The sequence below is a fragment of the Lepidochelys kempii genome, chromosome 9 (assembly GCF_965140265.1).
Source record: "Lepidochelys kempii isolate rLepKem1 chromosome 9, rLepKem1.hap2, whole genome shotgun sequence".
In the NCBI taxonomy this organism is placed as follows: Eukaryota; Metazoa; Chordata; order Testudines; family Cheloniidae; genus Lepidochelys; species Lepidochelys kempii.
Window position 1 is genome coordinate 102849765 of NC_133264.1, and position 19492 is coordinate 102869256.

At 54.0% G+C, this 19492-nt stretch overlaps 2 protein-coding genes across 7 annotated transcripts in view; one reads left to right on the plus strand and one right to left on the minus strand.

Annotated features, from left to right (window-relative positions):
• The window catches only part of ZMYM3 (zinc finger MYM-type containing 3), a 67191-nt gene that overhangs the window by 46675 nt on the left and 1024 nt on the right, over positions 1 to 19492 (minus strand). Inside the window, exon 1 of one of the 6 annotated variants that reach the window (XM_073358654.1) lies at positions 18620 to 19250. The exons of 1 other annotated variant lie outside the window; for it this stretch is intronic. The gene's annotated coding sequence lies outside the window, so the exon portion shown is untranslated. Of the gene's footprint in view, positions 1 to 4453; positions 4549 to 5107; positions 5239 to 18619; positions 19251 to 19492 lie in introns of those variants that run through there. 4 more of the 6 variants (XM_073358657.1, XM_073358651.1, XM_073358652.1 and 1 more) reach the window with 4 other exon arrangements.
• On the plus strand, positions 4414 to 13883 carry LOC140916798 (uncharacterized). The gene is made up of 2 exons (XM_073358665.1): positions 4414 to 5188; positions 12860 to 13883. Exons 1-2 carry the CDS (start codon positions 4418 to 4420, stop codon positions 12926 to 12928), a joined length of 840 nt encoding a protein of 279 aa, XP_073214766.1. The 5' UTR covers positions 4414 to 4417; the 3' UTR covers positions 12929 to 13883.

Sequence of the window (19492 nt, forward strand, 5' to 3'; positions counted from 1 at the left end):
AGAGCCGTAAGAAGCAGTCAAGGTTTGGAAAGCTTGCCTTCAGTGAGAGACGTAAGGAGCACCATCTGTTTAGTTTACTGAAAATTAAGTTAAGAAGTGACTTTATCACAGCCTAGAAATATTTACATGGGGAAATTTCTGATAGCAGATGGCTCTTTCATCTAGTAGACCAGGCAGAATCCAATGGCTAGAAGATCCAATGGCTAGAAGCTGAAGTTGGACAAATTCAAACTGTAAATAAGGCACACATTTCTAACAGCACTGGTAACTAACCATTGGGACCACAAAGATTCTCCATCATTTTCAGTCTTTACATCCCCATTCAGGGTCTTAAATTATTGGACTCAATGAAGGAATCACTGGGTGAGGTTCTCTTGCCTGAGGTATGTAGGAGGTCAGATTAGACAAGCACAATGGTCCACTCCTGGCCTTTGAATCTGTACCAGCCTTCTAGTTTGTACGAGTCTAAATAGCAGCCACCCTCGCCATGATCCCTCGAGCCTGCCCCCACACATGCAGCTAGAATTGTCTACACAAGATGGGTCATCCCAAGTGTTCTGGAAAACACCACCACTGGCTTTGCCACAACTATCAGTGCTAGGGACACCAGCACCAAGACCAGAGTTTCTTGCACCGGGAGCACCAAATTCTTGGGGTGCAAGCCTCAGCCTTGGTGCAGTAGTTACTCTGATTCATCATGAGATTGTACACCTGCCAAGAGAGAGCAACAGGATGCCCTGAAGTCGGTATTGTAGGCTTCAGGACAGTTTCACAAGAGCAGGATTAATCAAGCTAGGTTGCCCAGAATATACCCAGAAACTTTATCCCCCTCCCTGCTTCAACCAAGAGAATGCAGAAAGGTGAAATCCAGAAGCCTTAAGGCAGAGCTGTCCAGAATTGTGGTTTTGACAGGGTGTGTCAGAAAGCCCAATTTACAGGGGCACTCTGGGATGCCTCAGAGGGCTTGAAAGCACTCCTCATACCTCCTCACCACTCAGGTACATCCGCTGATGTGTCCAACACGCAGCACTAGTGGTAAACTCTGAGGCAGACAATATCAGCATGCTCAGCAGCCTCTGACAAATTTTGGAGCAGAAGAGCAGCCTCCTTCCTCCTTGTTTTCCCTTCTTCCGACACCAACGGCTGATATCTGTGTCACCTCTTTGCCAAGTGATGGCAGATATTTGGGCTTTGCCTATTAGCTTCCAAGTGGAGAAGTGAACCATATGGAATCTGGATGTATTCTAAGTGTAACTCATTTTATTTGCACATCTACACCAGCCCCAGACAGAAATGCAGACAATCCCTTTTTTCAGGAATCTCAGCCCAATTTCAATGCCTGGTTCCCACTGAGCAATTCTGTCTCAAGAATTGAACCCAGTCAGAGACCAAGGCAGAAAGCGAATTCTCGTGCAGCTTGCACAGCTCCCTCTCCAAGAACTACTGCTTCTACCCAGACCCTCACCTGTAAAACAAACACTACACAACATGAAAAGACATCTGCCAAAACAATACCATACACAAAAACAGGACTCTGGGAGCACTCAGTGAAGAACAAGCATCAAGCTAAGAGAGGTGCTGAGGTGAATGATGCTCAGTGTCAAGACACCAGCCAAAAGACAAAAACAGCTATTGGAGCCCTGGAAAAGGCCAAAGAATAGTGGTTTCTGAATGTCAAGGAAATTGCCAAAACATGCACCAGCATGACAAGGCAATGGCCTCAAAACTTCCCACAGATGACCACAGCTGCCAGGAAAGCAGTTGCAGACACAAACCACCACCAGATGAGTATAGCTGAGACGTGGGGAAGAGCTGGAGTGTTGGTTTGATGAGGTGCAGTCTCTGAAGCAAGTTCATTTACTAGCCGTGGTGTTGAACATTTGGAGACATTTAGATGGCAGACAAAACTGCCAGTAAGCAGCCTGGCACTGATGCCATGCTGTTTTCTAGGGCCTCAAAACCTGAAGAGCTAGGAGAGGATTCTAACCAGTCTTGAGCTAGGAACCAAAGACCCATCAGTAAGAATCCAGCACAGATAAGGTTCTTAGAAAAGGACTTTTCTCCCCATATGCAGGTGTCTACAATTGGCCTGGGGCATTACAGGGAATTTTCGCCTTTCCCAAGAGCATCAGGAATTGACAGAAGCAGGGTGCTGGTCTGGATAGACCAGTGTTTTCACCCATTTTGATAAATCCTAGATTTCTCCTTCTTTATGTTGATGAACCTAAAGTCTGGGCAATTGGAGAGGCCCCTGAGCCCTGGCCATGGGATAGCCACAGGAATCTGCTGGTAGGGTCCATGCCCATCAACCAAGAACACTTTTCATTGGGGAAGGAGAAAGATATAGAGGGTGGTGTCTCTTAGGCCTGATCTATACCAGCAAAGCACTCCTCGTGTGGATTCAGCTATACTCTCTAACCCTGAGCAAAACAAGCTAGACTAGTAAAAGCTCAGTTTTGCCACCGTGTCTACCCTACAGGCTGCTGCCAGCACAGCTGTATCAGTCAGGGATCACACCACTTCACAGCCCAAACTCATAGCTCTGCTTGTAGAAGTCTGTAGCCTAGACACAATCTTAGGCTTCTCTCCCACCCACCCAATTTAAAGCTATAATACCTAACTTTGATCCTTTGTCCCAGATATCAGATTTTTATTGGGAGTCTGGAGTGACCAGCTGTTTGGGTGCGTTTGTTACACTGCACCCCTGCCCTCAGCAGCTGGGGGGGGTGGCCAGGGGCGGGAGGGGGAGCAGAAATGACTGTAGGCTCAAAGGGAACTTGGAATGGGACCTGGCTTGTGAATGGGCAAGAGACATGGCTGGAGCCATGGGGTGCAGCTTGGTTTTACTCCATCAACCACAGAGGGCAAATGTGCTACTGTCCCTTTCAAGATGAGAAATGAAGCTAGGATGGAGCTGATGACAAAGTCATGCTCTAAACAGGAGCTTTGAATTTGGGAGGCAGTTTGAGGGAATGGCAGCACAGTTGAGTGATAACAGGTGAGTGACTTGCAGTCTAGAGCCAGAGCTGGAACAGCACATCAGGAGATGAGAGGAAGCTTCTACTGGGACAGAAAAGTAACTCAAATCATGGCTCCTTCTCACTTAGTTGAGAGGTTCATCCCCACCCTGTATCCCAGAGCCCTGCACCATATCCCATCCCACAAGACCACTCCCTGCAGTCCAGAGCCACATCTCAATCCTTACCGTGAACAAGCCCACATGGCAGGTAGAATCATACGTCCACCCCACAGAACAATACCCTACAGAGCCATACTCCCTCCCATCAACAGCCACAGCCCACCCCATACAAGCACACTCTGCAAGCACCACCAGCATGTGTGTCCCACCACAGCCAATCCAACAGCAACTTCCAGGCAGCGCTTTGCCCTGCCCCCCCCAGGCACACCCTCTCGGGAGAGCTGTTGCTTTAGGGACACAAAGGCATCTCCTGCTTTTTCCCACTCCAGGGCCCACAACATAACTCAGAAAGAGGGAGCTGGAGTCCAGTGCGACTCCTGCATCAGCACGTGTGTTTAGGCACCTTCAATGCAATTTTTTATTCTCGTGTGTGGAGAGCCAAGCACATGGGACACTCTGCAGAAAAAGTCTCTTCCCAAAGGGCAGTCAAACCAGGTGGCGAGGAGGAGGGGAAAGGGCTCTGGAAAAAGCCCCGTTTGACTCAGATGTGAAAAAGGGTATTGGGAAAACAAGCTGAACAGGTGTAAATGCTCCGATCCCGTTTGACATCTGAGGGAAACAAGGAGCCCCCAAGGCCAAAGCACAACCCGGGATCAACCACCGTCGCGCCGGCCCTGGGCAACGCACCATCTTAGCTGGGCTAACCGGAGGCTTGCAGGGCTCCAAGGATTACGTCTGGATGTGGGGGTAGAAGAGACACGTGGTTTTTCCTGGAGACCCAGAGCAAGCACTGGTCTGAAATTCTGGGCAGGGGACCCAAAGTGCCCCGGAGACAGAGCCTCACCCCCTCCCCGCAGACCCCTCCCACTTCCCCGGGGCAGGGGCGCCCGCCCCCGCGCTCCCACCCCTGCTCCCCCTCCCCCACAGCGGCGCTGCACATCTATGGGCCCCTGCGCGGAAAGGGGCGGGGTCGGTGCGCGCCCCCTCCCCCCTGCGCGGAAAGGGGCGGGGTCGGTGCGCGCCCCCTCCCCCCTGCGCGGAAAGGGCGCGGGGGGAGGGTCCGGAGGCGCCCCCTCCGCCCTGCGCGGAAAGGGGACGAGGCCCGGCGCGCGCCCCCCTCCCCCCAAGGGCCCTGCCCCTCGCCCCACGGGGGGCCCAGCCCCGCCCCCACCCGGGAGCGGAGGCATAAGGCGCCCCGCGGGCGAAGCCGGGAGCCGCCACCCCCCTCCCTCTCCGAGACCGCGCCGCCCCCCCGGCCGCGCTGAGCCACCGCAGCCAATGAGGACCCGCCCCCAGCTCGGCCGCGGCTCGTACCTGGCTCGCCGCGCCGCCCGCACTGCCCGGAGCCCGGATTCGGGTCGCGGCCCCTTTAAATGGAGGCGCCGCTCCGAGCCCTCAGCGCGCTGCAGCCCGAGGGGGGGCGGGGGCGACTCCCCATTGGCTGCGGCGGGAGGGGGCGGTTCCCTATTGGCTGCGGCGGGGCTTGGGCTCGCGAGACTCCCTTTCAGCGGGCAACCCCAAAAACCCGGAGCGGATTACAGTGTCTGGGATCGGAGGCAGACCCCGGGATCTGCAGGGCGACCCGAAAACGCGGGGCGGATTTCCGGATCGGAGGAGGAAGCCCAAAGGAGCTGGAGCATAGCTCCCGGCGAGGGACGCTGCCTCCGCAGCTGCCTCCGCTGCTCGCTTGGGGGTGAAATCCCGGCGCGGAACCCAGGATCGGGACCGGCACCGAGGGCACCGTCCCCTCCTGGCGGCTGCCCGCAAAGTGCGGAGCGGATCCTGCCGCCGGAGCGCGAGCACCAGCCCCCTGGAGCCGTCTGCCCCGTTAACCCTCTCGGGCCCGGGGGAGGCCGCGGCGGAGCGGGCCCCGCCTCGGGCCCCGCCATACCTGGCCTCGGCCCCGAGCGCCCCTGGCCTGCGAGCGCGCGGGGGCGGCCCCCGGCCCCGGCCCGCTCCGGCCCCTACCTGCGCCACTCAGGAGCCGCCCGGCCCGCTCCGGGCGCCGCCGCCGCCGCCTCCCTGGAGCTGGAGCGTCTCCCCCGGGCGGTGAGTGACAGCGCGGCCGGGCGGGGCTTCGGCGGGGGCCCGGGACACGGCCCCGCCCACGGGCTGGGCTGCGCCCGGACCCCCCACTTCTCACCCGCCGGGCCCCGCCCACCGCCGGCCCCCCCGTGGGCCCCGCCCCTCCCCGACACCCCGACTCTCCTCACCCCCCCCCGAGCCGCCCACTTCTCACCCGCCGGGCCCCGCCCACCGCCGGCCCCCCCATGGACCCCTCCCCGACACCCCTACTTCTCACCCGCCGGGCCCCGCCCCTCCCCGACACCCCGACTCTCCTCACCCCCCCCGAGCCGCCCACTTCTCACCCGCCGGGCCCCGCCCACCGCCGGCCCCCCCATGGACCCCTCCCCGACACCCCTACTTCTCACCCGCCGGGCCCCGCCCCTCCCCGACACCCCGACTCTCCTCACCCCCCCCGAGCCGCCCACTTCTCACCCGCCGGGCCCCGCCCACCGCCGGCCCCCCCATGGACCCCTCCCCGACACCCCTACTTCTCACCCGCCGGGCCCCGCCCCTCCCCGACACCCCTCACCCCCCCCGAGCCGCCCACTTCTCACCCCCGGGGCCCCGCCCCTCCCCGACACCCCGACTCTCCTCACCCCCCCCCCCAGCCGCCCACTTCTCACCCCCGGGGCCCCGCCCACCGTCGGCCCCCCCCCGTGGGCCCCTCCCCGACACCCCTACGTCTCACCCGCCGGGCCCCGCCCCTCCCCGACACCCCGACTCTCCTCACCCCCCCGAGCCGCCCACTTCTCACCCCCGGGGCCCCGCCCACCGTCGCCCCCCCCCGTGGGCCCCTCCCCTCCCGACTGTCCTCGCCCCCCCCACGGACACCCCCTACTTCTCACCCCCGGGGCCCCGCCCACCGTCGGCCCCCCCCCCGTGGGCCCCTCCCCTCCCGACTGTCCTCGCCCCCCCCACGGACACCCCCGGGGCCCCGCCCACCGTCGGCTCCCCCCCGTGGGCCCCTCCCACCGTCGGCCCCTCCCCTCCCCTCCCGACTGTCCTCGCCCCCCCCCCACGGACACCCCCTACTTCTCACCTGCCGGGCCCCGCCCACCATCGGCTCCCCCATGGACCCCTCCCTGACACCCCTACTTCTCACCCCCGGGGACCCGCCCACCGTCGGCCCCCCCCGTGGGCCCCTCCCCGACACCCCGACTCTCCTCACCCCCCGCTCCCCACAGACACCCCACCGCTCTTCCCCGCTGCGCCACGCCCACTCCCAGGGACCCCTCTACCCTCCCCCTACGGACACCCCCACTTCTCCTCATAATCCGGGTCCCACCCACTGCCGGGCACCCTTCCATGCGCCCCCTCCCCCCACTGACATCCCTCGACCCCACCCGGCCACGCCCATTCCCAGGGACCCCCCTCCCCCTTCAACACCCCTACCTCTCTTCACCCCCCCCCCCAGACTCTGCCCCACCTCCACTGGGGCACCCTCCCCGCTGGGACGCTTCAGCCCCAACCCCCCTTGGCTCCCTCCCCCAGGGACACTCCCACCTCTCTCACACACCCAGATCCCTGCTAGGCCCTTCCCATTCATGGGGGTCATCCCCCCCAGGACCCCTTCCCCTCTCCTCACCCCTCTGGACCCCTGCTCCACAGGGACCTGCCCACTTCTGGCACCCCCCATCCCACCAGGTGGACTTCCCCCCCCCCACCCCCCAGGGACACCCCCAGCTCTCCTCACACCCCTGGGACCTGCCCACTCCCCAGCATTCCCCATCCCTCCTCACCCATAGACCCACCTCCCCCCATGGACACCCCCACCTCTCTCACAACCTCATAAACCCCCACCCCTCCTGGGACTTCCCCATTCCTCACACACACCCTGCCCCCCAGGGACCCACCCCCTTCCATCCCAGCCCCCACATCTCCCTCCAGGGACACATATTCTCACACATATCCCCATAGGGGGATCCACCCCCTCCTGGAGAACTCCCTTCGCTACCACCCTGGGACTCCCCTACACCTTATTCCACACAGTCCCCCTCCCCTCAGAAACAACCCCACCTCTTCTCACACACACACCTGGACCCTCCAACCTGACTCTGCCCTGTCCCCCAGGAACCCGCCTTGACCCAGACATCCTCTTCCCCACCACCTCGCGCTCTCTCTCTCACACACACCCTTCTCCCTGTCCCGTCCCACAGGGACCCACCCAATCCCAGCTGTCCCCTCCATCCCACATCCCGTTCCCTCACAGCCCCCCCCCCCCACAGGGACAACCCCTTCCCTCACACCCCCTCATCTCTCCAGACACACTCCATTCTCCTAGGGACCCCCCAGTGACACCCCATCCACTCACACAGATACCCTCCTGCATCTCATCTCACATCCTGCCCCCCTCACCCCGTGGGACTCTTGCATCCTCACACACACCCCTCCATCTCCTCTCACATATACACACACCTCTCTCCCTGAATAGCCCCATCATTCCGGGACCCTCCCAGGGGCTGCCCACCACTTCATACACACACTCCCCTCTGCCTCTGGGGACCCCCCACCACGCCCCTCCCCTGCACCCTTCCCCCCCCACACACACTCCTGGACACAACCCATCATCCCTGGACACCCCACACCGCTTCCCCATCCCCTCACACAAACACACCCCTCTTCCCCAGACATGTCCCCAGGGCCGGCTCTACTGTTTTTGCGGCCCCAAGCAGTGCAAAAACCTGTCGCCGCCGAATTGCCACCGGCCAGCAGGGGAGAGAGAAGCTGCTGCCACGGAAACTCTGCTGCCCCTTTCTGACTGCCGCCCCAAGCACCGGCTTGGAACGCTGGGGCCTGGAGCCGGCCCTGCATGTCCTATACCCTTTCATACACATCACCCTCTTCCCCCAGACCCCCGTCTCCTCACACATCGTCCAATCCCCTGGAGACATCCCCCATCCCCTCATGCACACACCCCCTTTTCCCCCAGACACACACTCCATCTCCTGTGGATCCCTCCATCCCCTCACACACTCCTCTTCACCTGGACACACCCCATTTCTCCCCCCCCACACACCCCTCTCCCCCCAGGAGACATCCCATCATCCCCTCACACATCTTCCAGCCCCCTAGAGACATCCCACCTCCCTCCTCCACACGAGCCCCATCCCCTGGGGATCCCTTTGTCCCCTCACACACTCCTGTCCCATTACACAACCTCTCCCTCCAGGGACACTCCCCTCCCCCACACCACCCTGGACAATCCTCATCCCCTTACATACACACCCCCCCCCACCCTCCACCATTGCCTTGCACACCTCCCTGGTACACCTCTATCCTCTCTCACACACAACATCCTTTCTGAACACTGTTGTTTCCTCTCATTCCTCCATCCTGTCCTCCCTCATGAATACCCCCATCCCCTCACACATACCCATTCCCCCACATGGAAACCCCCATCCCCTCTGGATGCTATTATTTCCTGTCACCCCCACCCCTCTCACACATCCATTCCCTTCCTTATCTATCATCTGGTGTACCCCCATCCTCTCCCCCATTCTCCTGGATACACCCTTCATTTTCCCCCATCCTCCCCTTGTACACACACCCATCTCACTCCCAACCCCCCCACCCATATTCATGGTACACCCACCTCCTTTCACCCATCTGCCCAGTTCCACACAACCCAATACCTTTCACATGCCCTCCTTATTGATTCTCCCTTGAGATTCCCATCCGCCTCCTCAGTTTATTTTTTGGGAACACCCCCCATCCCCCACCGATCCTCCCTATCCCCTCAAACACACCCTTCACCACAGTTCCACACATCTTTTGGGATCCCTTCCATCCTCTTTCCCCTTGATTCCATCTGAGATCCCCACACATGTGCCCTCAATTTACTCCTTGGAAACACCCTCATCCCTCCCCACTCCAATCCCCTCCCAAGGACACTCACCTGACCCCTCAATTCCCAACCCACAACTTCCCCCCATCCTCTCACTTGCTTCCCCACTCCTTCCCTGGGGAACCCCATCCCCTCACCCAACATCTCCCCCTCCAATTTCACACCCCCAAGGGGGGTAACCCAATGGGGAGTCACAGTGAGAAAAGGATGCTCTGGAGGCACCGAGAAAGTGAGGCAAGGAGCTGGGACTGGATTCAGAAAGGCAGAGGGCAGTAATAGGATACAGGGAGGAGAATGCATGGCTGAAGCTGCAGGGAAGGAAATGGATTTTAGCTGCAGTGTGTTAGATGGAAGAAGGGAGAGCCAGGAAGGCTGAAGAAGAGGCGACTACAGGAGTCCAGGCCAAAGAGAACCAGGGCATGACCCTGGGTTGCGGCAGCAGAGATGAAAAGGAAGAGAATATTTCAAGATGTGATAGAGAGAGACAAGATTACCCATTGCTCCTGTCCACGTTGAGTCACAAGATAACCTGCTTCACCAGCAATGCCAGCTCACCTACCTGTTCATCAGCTTCTCACACCTTCCATACCACCCCTTTTTCACTGAACGCCTCCCTCAACTGATCTGGATGGCCAGTAACTGCCCTCTCCTGCTTTAAATCTCCACTCAAGTCTAGAAGAAATCTGCCAGTTGGTGGCAGCTAGGATGAGGGGGAGAAGGGAACAAATCATTTGCAAGATTGGAAAAAATACTTGCTTTATAGTATGTATATAAACAGTAAGGAGCCCGGTGGCACCTTAAAGACTAATGTCTTAAGATAAACAGTGTATCCCTCTATCCCCACCCGTCATATAACATACGTCTTAGATGGTACGCTTCATAAAGCAAATGACTCTCTCCCTAAATGTGCAGTACAAGGGGGTCCTGATCCCAATTTTGGCCCCTGAGGCCTATTGCAATGTAAATATTAAATTATATATAAAAAACTGTCAAAATATTAAGGTTGCAAAGTGAAGCACTCAAAATCTAGGAAGCACTTGTGCATCCTTAACACTGGCCCTTTGTGTATAGAGCCATTAAACCCCAAGAAAGAGAGGGCCTCAAAGAATAGGAGAGGGATCTATGGTGAGATTGAGGAGAATAAGAATGGAGAAGAGACTTTTAGACATGGAGGGAAAGAGTAGAAGCAGGGGAGGAGGAGATCAAGGAGGGAGTTGGAGAATAGGAGGTCAATGCACTGGGCATAGAGAACCCATTCAAGGAGCTTTAAGATGTAGGAAAGAAGTGGGGCGCTAGAAAGCGAATTGGAATCACAGAGGAACAACAAGGAGTTCGGTGGCATCTTAAAGACTAACAGATTTATTTAGGCATAAGCTTTAGTGGGTAAAAAACCACTTCTTCGGATGCATGGAGTGAAAATTACAGAACATAACTACCCCCTGATGCTTGATCACAGAGGAGTTTACTCTAGGGCAGCAGTGCCCAAACCATGATCTATGCAGAATTTAATTGTCACATTCTCAAGAGAGCTAAAATATATAAATACATCCCTGAAGTGATTGTCACCTCTTTCTGTTTTATTTATTTACACTCTAGCCAGTGGTTCTCCAACTTTGGGGTGGGCCCTCCTGGGAATGTGTCAAGGGAGGCAAGAGCTGTGCACTTTTTTTCTTTTTTTAAAAAGAGCTCTGGCTGTCAGACCACCCACCCCCAGCCCTGTGTCTCAGGCTCCTGAAAAAGGGCTGTGCGCACCCAGGAGGTAGGGATAGCCAGAGCCCCACCCCACGGGCTCAGGCTCTCCTCTCCCCCACCCACATATCCCTCACCTGGAAGTGGCAGGGCTCTGGCTCTCAGTCCTGGGGTAGCAGCAGAGAAGTAAGGGTGGCAATGGGGCACTAAGTCTGTTGTGAAAAGTGATATTGACAAATATCGCTTTTCATGTTGCCACCCTTACTTCTGGGGTGCTGCCTTCAGAGCTGGGGCCCCAGCCAGCAGCCTCTGCTCTTCCTTCAGAGCTGGGTGGCAGCACATGTACTCGGGGGGAAGGGCATAAATGACCACAGACACAAAGAAGGGGGGGGCCCTATCAAATACGTTTGAGAACCACTGCTCTAGACTTAGAACAGGTTTTGTGTGTATACACAAATGCAATCAGATGGAGACAATAGTTGTAGTTACCACTGGTATGTTATGGGGTTTGAAGGTACAGGCAGCTGGGGAGGAAACTGACCAGTCAGAGGAGATGGGACTGTGCACATAGGATGGGAGCTAAAGCCTGGTGATCGTCTGTGGGAGAGGAGATGGGGGGATGGTTAATGGCCAGTAGGAAGGAAAGGAAGGCTGGGCAGAGAAGCAGGGCTAATCCAGTGGCAGAGCTATGACCAGGCAATCACCAATGGAGGGAGTGTCCATGAGACTATCTTTCTAAGATGTTGATTCCACATAGTGAAACATTAGGTGAAGTAGCAGCATTCTTGAAGGTGGAAGAAAGAAAATGAATAATGGTGATAGGAGGAGTGAGAAGGGTAGACAGGCTGGGATCCAGGATTGGAGGCAGTTAGAAGCTAGGGGACCTCAAAGGTGAACACAAAGTTCATGATAGCAAACACTCACGTATATGTTAGGAGACCCTGTTGTACATTCTCACAACTTTATGAGAAATCCCTCCAGCCTTTATTAATCTATCACAGTAGAAACAGATTGTAGAAACAGTAGAAACAATTTAAAGTTCAGTTATTGTCTACAAAATATGTGCATCCAAATCAGTGCTACTGCCTTTGGGGACCACATAAGCTTATTCAATGTTTTAGTTATGTTAGTTTTGTAAGGCTTGGGAGAAGAAGCCATACTCCATTCTTTAAGATGGAGTCACTGAGAGCTGATAAAAATTGAACCCACTATAATAGAATAAGAATCTGACACCAGGCATGCTGGGAAGAAATTGAACTCTGTTTCCAGTCCCACCTGATCTGGGTCAGTATTTCAGAGGTCACATGGCAGTAGTCATTATCCACTGATACAGTGGCTGGTATTACACCCACAATGCCATGTTTACTGTCACTCTTCAGAGTCTAAGGCTATGTCTACACTAGCACTTTGTCGGACGGGGTGTGGAAAAAAACCACACCCGACCAACGTAAGTTTCACGGACAAAAGCGCAGGTGTGAATAGTGCTATGTCGGTGGGAGATGCTGCCGACATAGCTACTGCTGCTCACTGGGGGTGGTTTAATTATGCTGATGGGAGAGCTCTCTCCCATCGGCATAGAGCAGCTACATGGGAGACCTTACAGAGGTGCAGCTGCAGCAGTACAGCTGCGCCACTGTAAGGTCTGTAGTGTAGACACCGCCTTTTAAGACTTCTTTCACTCAACAAAATCCCCATGATGGCTGAAGTGGCATTTTCAAAAGCATTGGACATTGCCAGAACTGCTCCCATTGAAGTGAATGGGAATTTTACCGTTTGTTTCACTGGGAATGGTTAAGCCAATACCCTTTGGAAAAATCCCACTCTAACTCTGAAAGCTCCAACCTTGGCCTACAAGTGTGAGCTAAGGTTGGAGAAGAATTTAAAACAAAATTTAGAGGAATGACAATCTGCTCTGAGCCTGCTCCTGGGCACTGGCTAACAAAGCTCTTCCACACCCAAAGTTGCATCAGTTTCACTAAATCAGCGTAACATCCCATCTTTAGGCCTGTTCTACACTTAAAATTACCTACATGCCTCCCGCTTTCATCCAGACCACACCACACGATCCATTGTCTACAGCCAAGCTCTACGATATAACCGCATTTCCTCCAACCCCTCAGACAGAGACAAACACCTACAAGATCTCTATCAAGCATTCTTACAACTACAATACCTACCTGCGGAAGTGAAGAAACAGATTGACAGAGCCAGAAGACACCTACTACAGGACAGGCCCAACAAAGAAAATAACAGAACGCCACTAGCCGTCACCTTCAGCCTCCAACTAAAACCCCTCCAACGCATTATTAAGGATCTACAACCTATCCTGAAGGACGACCCATCACTCTCACAGATCTTGGGAGACAGGTCAGTCCTTGCTTACAGACAGTCCCCCAACCTGAAGCAAATACTCACCAGCAACCACACAACAGAAACACTAACCCAGGAACCTATCCTTGCAACAAAGCCCGTTGCCAACTGTGTCCACATATCTATTCAGGGGACACCATCACAGGGCCTAATCACATCAGCCACGCTATCAGAGGCTCGTTCACCTGCACATCTACCAATGTGATATATGCCATCATGTGCCAGCAATGCCCCTCTGCCATGTACATTGGTCAAACTGGACAGTCTCTACATAAAAGAATAAATGGACACAAATCAGATGTCAAGAATTATAACATTCAAAAACCAGTTGGAGAACACTTCAATCTCTCTGGTCACTCGATTACAGACCTTTAAAAGTGGCAATTCTTCAACAAAAAAACTTCAAAAACAGACTCCAAGGAGAGACTGCTGAATTGGAATTAATTTGCAAACTGGATACAATTAACTTAGGCTTGAATAGAGACTGGGAGTGGATGGGTCATTACACAAAGTAAAACTATTTCCCCATGTTTATTCCCCCACCGTTCCTCAGATGTTCTTGTCAACTGCTGGAAATGGCCCACCTTGATTATCACTACAAAAGGTCCCTGCGGCCTCTCCCCCCCCCCCGCTGGTAATAGCTCACCTTAAGTGATCACTCTGGTTACTGTGTGTATGGTAACACCCATTGTTTCATGTTCTCTATGTATATAAATCTCTCCACTGTATTTTCCACTGAATGCATCCGATGAAGTGAGCTGTAGCTCACGAAAGCTCATGCTCAAATAAATTGGTTAGTCTCTAAGGTGCCACAAGTCCTCCTTTTCTTTTTGAGAATACAGACTAACACAGCTGCTACTCTGAAACTTAAAATTTAGTTTGACATAGCTCTATTGCTCAGGGATGTGACAAACCACACTGCTGAGTGGCATAGTTATGCCAAGCTAACCTCCAGTGTAGATGCACCTAGGCTGATGAAAGGATGCTTCTGTCAAACTAGCTACTATTGCTTGGTGAGATGGTGTTCCTACACCCGCAGAAAAACCCATGTCACCGCAAGCTGTGTCTGCACTATGTGGTTATGCCAGTATAGTACGCATAGTATAGACATGGCCTGAATGAAACTGGTACAATTCTGTGTTCAGACAAGCCTAAAGTTGCTCTTGTTCTGTACTGAAGGTTCAACTGCCTCAGCACAGCCTAAAGCACTCCTGCCCTTTTAACTGAGCCCCACAGAAAACTGTCCCCAGCCAAGGGGCAACTCAGCCCACCTTCAGAACTTTGAAATGTTCATGCCATTAAGCACAGGCAATTTCTCAGCTCTGTCTGTTCTCCTGGGATTTGGTCAGTGTTGCTCTCATGAAACCCCCACACATGCTGAAACATCACAGAGGTCAAGAGGAGTGTCTCCTCCACTTCACACTGCTAGTGGTAGTACTACAGAGATGGAACCTACATGCTGCAGGATGCAGTGCCTCCTTGCTTCTCCCTTTGATGCTAGCTGCTGCTGCTTATATTGTAGTAGGTGCATCTGCACACATGGGGCTTCTGTAAGACCAGCAGTAACTGCTGATCTGAGAATCCCCCCATCACCAAAACAAAAAAAAAAATCAAGAAAATTAAATGCAAAAAACTCTAGTAATGCAACATTAAGGCTGTGAACATAACTGCACAAGAATTAGGGAAGGGAAATGTTCCCTTTCTTGTTACAGTTAAGTCTTACTAATAGAATATAAAATTTAGTACAAAGTGCTCCTCTTACCAGGCCTAATGTGCATTGTAAACTACGAGGTGTTCACATAGTTATGTGATGCCACATGCCAGTTAGATATCAGAGGTGTGTGAATCACTTTTTCTCTTGAGGCAACTCTGACTAAAATTACTTGTGTCGGGTTCGGTCTACACTACATACTTACTTCTGTGTAACTACGTCGCTCAGGGTGTGAAAAATCCACACCCATGCGCGATGTAGTTATACTGACCTTACACACACACACCCCCCCCACTGTGTAGACAGTGCTATTTTGGCAGGAGAGCTTCTCCCACCAACATAACTACCGCCTTTTGCAGAGGTGGAATTATTAAGCCAGCGGGAAAGCTTTCTTCTGTTGGCTTGGAGCATCTTCACCAGACACACTGCATTGGTGCAGCTGCGCCAGTGTAAATTTGTAGTGTAGACCTGCCTTCAGTTTAGTTCTCTGTTTGAAATATGTGAGCTGGAGTTTTCTACCAGGCAGGAATGTTAAAAGTTAACCAGTATCCTGCCTCCCATATGAGCCATCACTCCTGCTACAGGGTAGGCCTGGCCAGGAGGCAGAGTTCTGGGAAAGCAGGGGTTCTCTTGTAGTGCTGGGGAGTGAAGCACAGATGGATTTTCATCCTCCCTAACTCCTCATCCTGAAACTACCAGGCCAGGGTGAGCAGTAGCCCTCTCAGCGTGCAAAATAGGGACTGGTGACAAAACATGGGAAGTGTCTCCAACATGGGGCACTGCTTACCCAAAGTGTATTAAATGGCACTTCATTTGGGAGAAGGGGTGTTCTGTTAATTATTTTCAATAATACCTTTGTTAAGCTACTGGTTATCCTGTGTTACATTCCTTCCCTTTCTCTGTTTATACATTTTCCTAGGTGTCTGTTTCCCACAGAGGGACACTGTCAACTTTGGGCACGTCTACATACAAAATTTGCACCACATTAACTATAACTGTATGATTAAAGCGGTACCATCTCCCTAGTGTGGATGCAGTTATATTAGTGTAGAGGTGCTTTTATTCCTGTACACAAAGGGGAATAACTGCTTGTTTAAGTCACCTTTATAGCATAGGTGCTGACTTCCCTTCTGCCCCGTGGGTGCTCGACACTCCCCCCTGCCCCTGACCCCCCCACCCCACCTTGCCTCACCCCCATTCCACCCTTCCCCCCAAGTCCCCACCCCTGCCCCACCTCCTCCCCTGAGCGTGCCACATCTCCACTCCTCCCCCTTGCTCCCGAAAAGTCCTAAGCACCACCAAACAGCTATTAGTGGCAGGGGGGCGGGAAGCGCTGGACGGGAGGGGGAAGAGGGGGGGACGCAGCACGCTCAGGTGGGAGAGAAGGAGGCAAGGAGGGGGGAGCTTGGCTGCCAGTGGGTGCAGAGCACCTGCTAATTGTTCCCCGTGGGTGCTCCAGCCCCTGAGCACCCACGGAGTCGGTGCCTATGCTTTACAGTGGTTTAACTGAATATAGAGTAGGCTTTTACTTGTTAGCAAAATTATTATATAAGTCACATCCATAACCAAAATAGTTACACCAGTAGAAATTTCAGCTGTTGACCAGGTCTTAAAATTTTTTGGTTGAAAACACACCCATTTCCTTACCTGTGTTTTCCAGTTGCTTCCCCTCCACCCATCTCCTATCCTGCTGCTGCAGGCCCTAAGAGGGTTTCCCTGAGCTGAACTGTATTCCCACTACTGTCACCTTTGCTCCCCTCCCCACTAACTGTGCAACCTCTGTCCCCAGCCAGATTGTGTAACCTCATCACCTTCCCTATTAACTGTACCCACTGGTATCCTGTGGAACACTCTACCCCCAGGCCCGAAAAACAACAACAAAAACAACTGTGCCCGCAACCAGACAAGATTACAAATCTGGTTAATAAAGGTAATAGTACTGATAGCACTTTTGCAAAGCAGCTAAGTACTGCGCAACATTCTGATTAAAAACAAGCACTAAACAAAATCAACATGGGTCATATTGAATATATTCAGAGCTAACAGATAAATATAAAAACATACCTGTTCATTAACTATTATCAACTGGGGGTTGCTCAGGCCTTAGTTCTTGGCCCAATGCTATTTAATATTTTTAATCAATGATCTATAATATAAAATAATTGATAAAGTTTCAGATGAGACTAAGGTTGGTGGATTAGTAAATGAGGGGGACAGATCACTGTTTCAGAACAATCTGGATCACTTGTAAACAGGATGCAATCAAACTACATGTGTTTCTGACTGAGCTTGTGAAGTTTTCACACTCAGCATTTCTCTTTCTGTAACACAATCAATTCCAAAATTTCAGGGAATGCTCTAGGCATCAATAGCCAAAACTATTGACTTTTTTGGGAAAAATCAGAAAAATGGGGGAGATACAAAGCTCCTGTTAGCTTTTTAGCACAGCCAACTGATGCAAGCACCTCTGCAATGGTCTACAGATCAAACCACTGGTTGATGGCACCCATTAATGCCTTCCAGCATAACAGTACTCCTATTTCACTGCTGTGTATCCTCCGAACAGAGTTAAATCATTCAGGATGTCAAAATGTTAGTCTCCCAGGCAGAAAGAACAACCATGAGGGAATATGGGGTGCCGTGGTGTGAACACAGCCCCTGGCATGAGGGAGGAAAGAATGAGGATCCTGGTATGGGGGAAGGGAAAAATGGAGTACACAAAGCCACTCGGGCAGAGACTGGGGGACCTGGGTGTGGGGAAAGGGGTCACACAGAACCCATGGCATGAGGGAAAGACAAAAACCTTGTCATGCAGGAAAAGGGGAAATGGGGGAAGAGGCTAATGAGATTTCACACAGAGTCCCTGACACAGGGGAAGAATGGGGGCCCTGGAATGGAAAAAAGGGGCCATGCAGAGCCCCTGGCATGGTGGGGGAAAAGGGAATGAGGGCACATAGCATCCCTGGCTCGGGAAGACTGAAAGACCCTGGAACAGGAGAAATGGGGGGTATAAGGGAATGAGAGTAATGGAACACACACAGACACGCTTCCGTGAGGAGAAGAATGGAAGGCCCTGGAATGGTAGTCACACAGAACGCCTAGTTGGAGGGAGATTGTGGGAAGTTGCAGCAAGCTCCTGAAATAGAGGGGGATGGGAGGGGTGACACCCACCCACAGATCTTGGGGACAGGGAGAATGAAGGATGCTAATAGGAGCTCCCAATGTGTGCAATGTACTTGGCCTACAGAAACTAAAAAGCATGCAATCCTCTACCAATATTTCCAAACACAAGGTCTTACATTTAGAACACAGAATTTAGGTCACACTTTCAGGGTCAGGGACTGTACCCTGGAACACAGTGACATCAAAAATAATGTAGGGGGCCACTGTAAGTAACCAGCTGATTATGAACTTCCAGAGCAAAGCTGTAGCAAAAAGGACTAACACAGTCCTTGGATGTGTAAACAGGGGGATATACAGCAGGGGAGTAGGGAGGTTACAGTACCCCTGCATACCACACTGGGGAGATTGTTACTGGACTGCTGTGTCAACTACTGGTGGGTGCATCCTTTAGAAAGAATACTGAAAAATTGGAGTGGGTTCAGAGAAGAGCCACAAGAGCAATTTGAGGCTTGGAAGGAGTGGGATACTTAAAATCAATCTATTTAGTTTATCAAAGAAGCTACTTCATTGTGATCTATAAATTACCAACACAGAAGAAAATACTGGATAATAGAGGGAATCTAGCAGACAAAGACAGAACAAGATCACATGGGAAATAAGATGCAAATTTAATTACCTATTAGAATAATTTTGCCAAGGGATGCAGTCAAATCTCCATCACATGGAGTCTTTAAATCGAGACGGGGTATTTTTCTAAAAAGACCTGCCCTAGTGGGCAGTACTGAGTGACATTAGATGGCCTGCGTTACTCGGGTTAGGCTCGATGGACACAAGGCTCCTTTGGCCTTAGGACCCTCTGGATCTGCGGCGGGGGTCACCGGCTGCCTACCACTCAACGATGAGCTCTCCGAGGCAGGCTGGCATTTAACCCCTGGCTGCGGGGCGCGTGGGATTTAGGATCCACACAGCAAACCCTGACTTCACCCGCCCAGCGGCACCCAGAGCCGCGGAGGGGCGCGGGCTCCCGGGCACTGCGGAGCAGAGCTGGACGCCGGAGAGCCGGCCAGCCCGCGGAGCGGGAGGCCCCGCCGCGAGCCAGCAGCAAACGCCCGGGAGGAGAGCGACGGGGCGACCCCGGGCCCGGGGGAGGTGCCGCCCAGGAGCCCCCGGGGCTTAACCCCGCCTGGCAGCCGAAGCCGCTGCACGCCGCAGGGCAGGGGCCGGCCAGAGCCAGCCAGCGAGCGGGGCCGGGCCGGGCCGGGCGGGGCCGGGGACCACGGCGGCCCGGCGCCCCCCGACGCTCCAGCCCAGCGGCCAGGGCGCCCCACGCGGCTTGACGCCGGGGCCGGGGCGGGCCGAAGCTGGCGGGCGCTGCCCTGCGGGCTCCGGGACCGGGGGGCCCCCTCCCCTCGGCTCGGCTCGGGGCGGGCGGGGCCGCGGCGGCGGACTGACAGCAGCCCCGACGGCGGCCGCGGCACTGTCTCTTTAAGCCGCACCACCCTCCGGACGCTGCGCAGATGCCGATCTCAATGCGCCTGCGCACGCTCGG

What these genes read in the sequence shown, in the direction of transcription:
- LOC140916798 (XM_073358665.1), top strand. Translation starts at nt 4,418, where the DNA reads ATGAGGACCCGCCCCCAGCTCGGCCGCGGCTCGTACCTGGCTCGCCGC. An exon ending in TGGAGCGTCTCCCCCGGGCG is followed by an intron (nt 5,189 to 12,859) that starts GTGAGTGACAGC and finishes CCAACCCCTCAG; the next exon opens with ACAGAGACAAACACCTACAA.